We start from the raw sequence: 3,628 nt of genomic DNA, 5'->3' as shown, positions 1-3,628 counted from the left end.
TCTATGGTGTAACTTTGGCAATAAGCTGAATAAATGGAATTGCCTACCAAAAAATTAAGAGCATGACTAGGATTGTGAGTAGTAAGATGTAAATAAATGTTTTCAAATATTCAAGATCTCAAAGAGTCTGTTTTTCTGAAGTTCAGAGGTGTAAGTTGTTGCAAACTAGGGCTGCCAAAAAAAAAAAATGACCTGATTCCTTGTTGAGGTGACTATAGATGAGAACAAGTTGGTCAGCAGAGAGCCAGACACATTAGAGGTTTTGGTGAATTTGAGAGAACACTGGCGTTCAATACATAACGGCTGCTAAATGTACTGTAAATGATATTATCCTTCATGGTATTTTTTGTACTTGTTTTTACAGCATTTGAAATCCCAGACAATCATGCAGAGAAGCTAGTCACCCCGAAAGACCTAGTAGAGTACATTGCCGACAAGATGGAGGTCTGCGAATGATCTGCCATTCCAAACAGGTTAGTCACCATATTTTATGTAATTTACCGTAGTTCTTCCATAAAACTCACCATACCCCCTTCCCCCCGGTATGCCAGGTTTTGATGTAAATGCATATAAAAATCATACTTTCAGAAAAAATATTAAAAATTGAATTGAATTGGAATAGACATGGCAGTGCTGAAAAAGTAGATTCCCTGTGTGTTAAACTCCCAAAAATCTGCCTAATTTTGTGTTTGGTGTTATTCTAACATGATTTTTTTTTTGTGGCTAAAACATACAAAGACAAAAAGAGACATACATCCATAGTCACGCACAATACAAAGAAGACCCCACTCATAGACTAGCAATTCTGACATACATATGATAACTCTGACTATAATTAAGTGTTTTTGATTTTTCATAATTTTACTCGTATAGATATACAGTTTATGATAAATATGAGGTTGTATAATTCAGACAGTATTAATGTCATTCTAATGACAAATTTCAAACAGAAAATTCCAATGAGTTTCCGAAGGTATCATTGGTAATTATTGATAAGGGCCTGTGACATGTTTTAGTCACAGGTTGCTCAAGGACATAAGGGGTCTCAAGAGCCCTGTAGACTCCGTTAGCCACCTACTGTACCCCAGCAAGGCTCTGCTGCTTCTATCTAGACTAGTTCTGTTACAAATTGTTAAGCATTGGTAGTTTAAGCCTTGTGAGATGAGCAAACCCCACAGCTCTGTTAGATGCACAATTGGGATAAATATACGTCACATGCTGCCACACGCTAAACAGTGTCGGTTTTGAATATACAGTAGAGCCAGCCTAGCATATCAGTAGTGTAAATACATAGGAATTTCACACAACCCCGATTTTACGTACAAATGATTTTTACGAACGCCTCTGGGCCCGTCCCGTACGTAAATGAGGGGTTCTACTGTACTAAAAGAATATTCTAAACAATTTCCTCAAATTTTATTTTACAAAAACATGTGACATGCTGAAATATGGACATGACATCACATTATGACCATATATAGGTACATCATGACTATATATGGGCATACAACAGTTTAATAGTGTGTGGACATTCAGATAACAAGTATATTATAATGGGACATATTTCAACAATATAAAAAGAAATTGGAATGATTAGGAAAATCTCAAAACTAATTCTTTTTCCCCCACAATTAACAAGAACACTAATTTATTTTTAACCTACCACCACCAAAGTAAATAAATGATAGATTTTGAATTACACTGGCAGTCAAATGACCAGTGAATGTGAAGAATTACTGTTTCAAATGAATTGTGCATACTCTCGCACAAGTCAACTGCACCTTTAGTGCATCATTTGTGAGGCACAGCTTTATTAAGTCAGATTGCTCTGCAGACGCAGCACTCCTTGAGCACTTAATTGGACTCAAGAATCTGTCAGCAACCCTAGTTAGTGACAGTATTTGTAAAGAGGGTTTAATGTCGCCCTGCTTTAGGAAAGAGTCGGTCAGTGCGACAATGCTCCCTTGGGATTTGGAAACATGGTGACAGTCTTTTCATTCCCATGGGCTATTGTTGCACATTATACAGAGCTATTCCACAGATAACATAATATTACTTTGGAAATGATAATTCTGCAGTTTTTCAACAACTCAAGTCAACAGGAAGCACATTTTATCCCTCTTTTCCTTTTAAATTTTACCATTCCTTATTTTGTTTTCGACTGAATTTACATTATTTTACATCGTTCGTATTTTGTATGCTTGGTTAAGATATAAGTTGGGTTGGGTAGTTGCAACAACTGTTTAATATAGATGTTCTATCTCAATCGTATTCAACCTGGTTTTTTATTCATTTTTATCATACATTACAAGATAACAATTTTTCTGAACTTAAAACAGATGCAAAAATAAAGGAATAATCATAACTATAACGAGTTCAGTTTATGATTTTATAAATTCTAATTATGATTATTTTTTTTTTTATCTTCAGATATTATATGGTGGGCATCTTGGTGAAGTGGATGGGAGTTGCTGATGTGAATTTAGTTGATAAAATTGATTGAACAGTTTTTTGCTAGACTTTCCCATGTTACAGTGATTACATCTGGTGGCCTTGATGGTGATAATAGTTTATTTCACTGCAAGATGCTCAAAACACCAATGTATAGTTTGTAAAAATGTTCCAAGTTTTGTTAGGTCATTACATGAATGTGTTAAATTTGGCGGAATGTTTTCCATATTGATCGGAGGAATAAAAGAAAGCATCCGTGTTGTTCAATACCTTTCTAATAGTAATTACTGTACCTTCATTTGTTTTAAAATTCCATGTTATTGAAACTATTCGATGAAGCTATCAAATGAAACGAAATATAATCATAACTTGCAGCTTAAATGTTGAATGAATTTCCATTCAAATTGGGTATACACACCTGTTCTGGCATGATTGCTCTTGTCATGTTCCCCTTGAGTTTTGCTGCTGTGACAACAGGGAAGAAGCTGGTCTAAAATGGGAATTTGGGGAACTTTACCAGTTTCCTCACCTGAGTACTACTGACAGCATCACTGTGTCACCTCCGATTCTCCATAAACCATTTCTCTTGCATGTCCCTGTAATCCCTCTGGTTCTCAAACATGTGCTTCATATTCAAATTAACCCAAAGCAGACTTTCTGGAAATCCTCCTCTTATGGAAAACGGAAGGAAAATTCGAGGCATGCTTCAAAAAGAAAGTGACTACAACCAGCAACAATGTTTTTTTATTGATCAGCATCACAACAAACTCAACTAAGAATTAATAACAAAAATTGAAAAAGGAATTGGTGGTTGTTAGAGATCATACATACACAAAACACTAAATAATACAAAAAATCTTTGCTGTGAAATGGTACCTATTGCAAATGAACTTTAATTTGGTGTTTGTCGCGCGAGTTGTTAAATTAGTAACACTTGAAGCAACCTAACCCACCTTAAGGCTAATAGAGAATACTTAGAATACTCTTTGTCTGAAGGTACTTTGATGAATCATTCACAATAAGCCATCTTGTAGTTTTAACTGCACATGTCTGTATTAAAGGTCAAGGCATTTAAGTCTGTATTTTATACAGTTATGAATGAACAGAATTGGAGATTTGTTGCCTTATTAGGAAAATTTAACAACTGTTAATTAGAATGCTTTTTATAAATCCAAAC

At 34.9% G+C, this 3,628-nt stretch overlaps 1 protein-coding gene across 1 annotated transcript; it reads left to right on the top strand.

Moving 5' to 3' along the window:
* Nucleotides 1-364: 364 nt before the first annotated feature.
* LOC117119253 (acyl carrier protein, mitochondrial-like) lies at nucleotides 365-473 on the top strand (the record flags this gene model as incomplete). Its single annotated transcript, XM_033264054.1, is given in 1 exon segment — nucleotides 365-473. A coding segment is annotated over 1 exon segment (92 nt), but the record flags the coding sequence as incomplete, so codon positions are not given.
* Nucleotides 474-3,628: the final 3,155 nt, after the last annotated feature.

The sequence above is a fragment of the Anneissia japonica genome, unplaced genomic scaffold, assembly GCF_011630105.1.
Source record: "Anneissia japonica isolate Jap-2015-1 unplaced genomic scaffold, ASM1163010v1 scaffold291552_len5312_cov336_single, whole genome shotgun sequence".
Taxonomy (NCBI): Eukaryota; Metazoa; Echinodermata; class Crinoidea; order Comatulida; family Comatulidae; genus Anneissia; species Anneissia japonica.
This window is presented reverse-complemented; position numbering and strand designations above follow the sequence as displayed.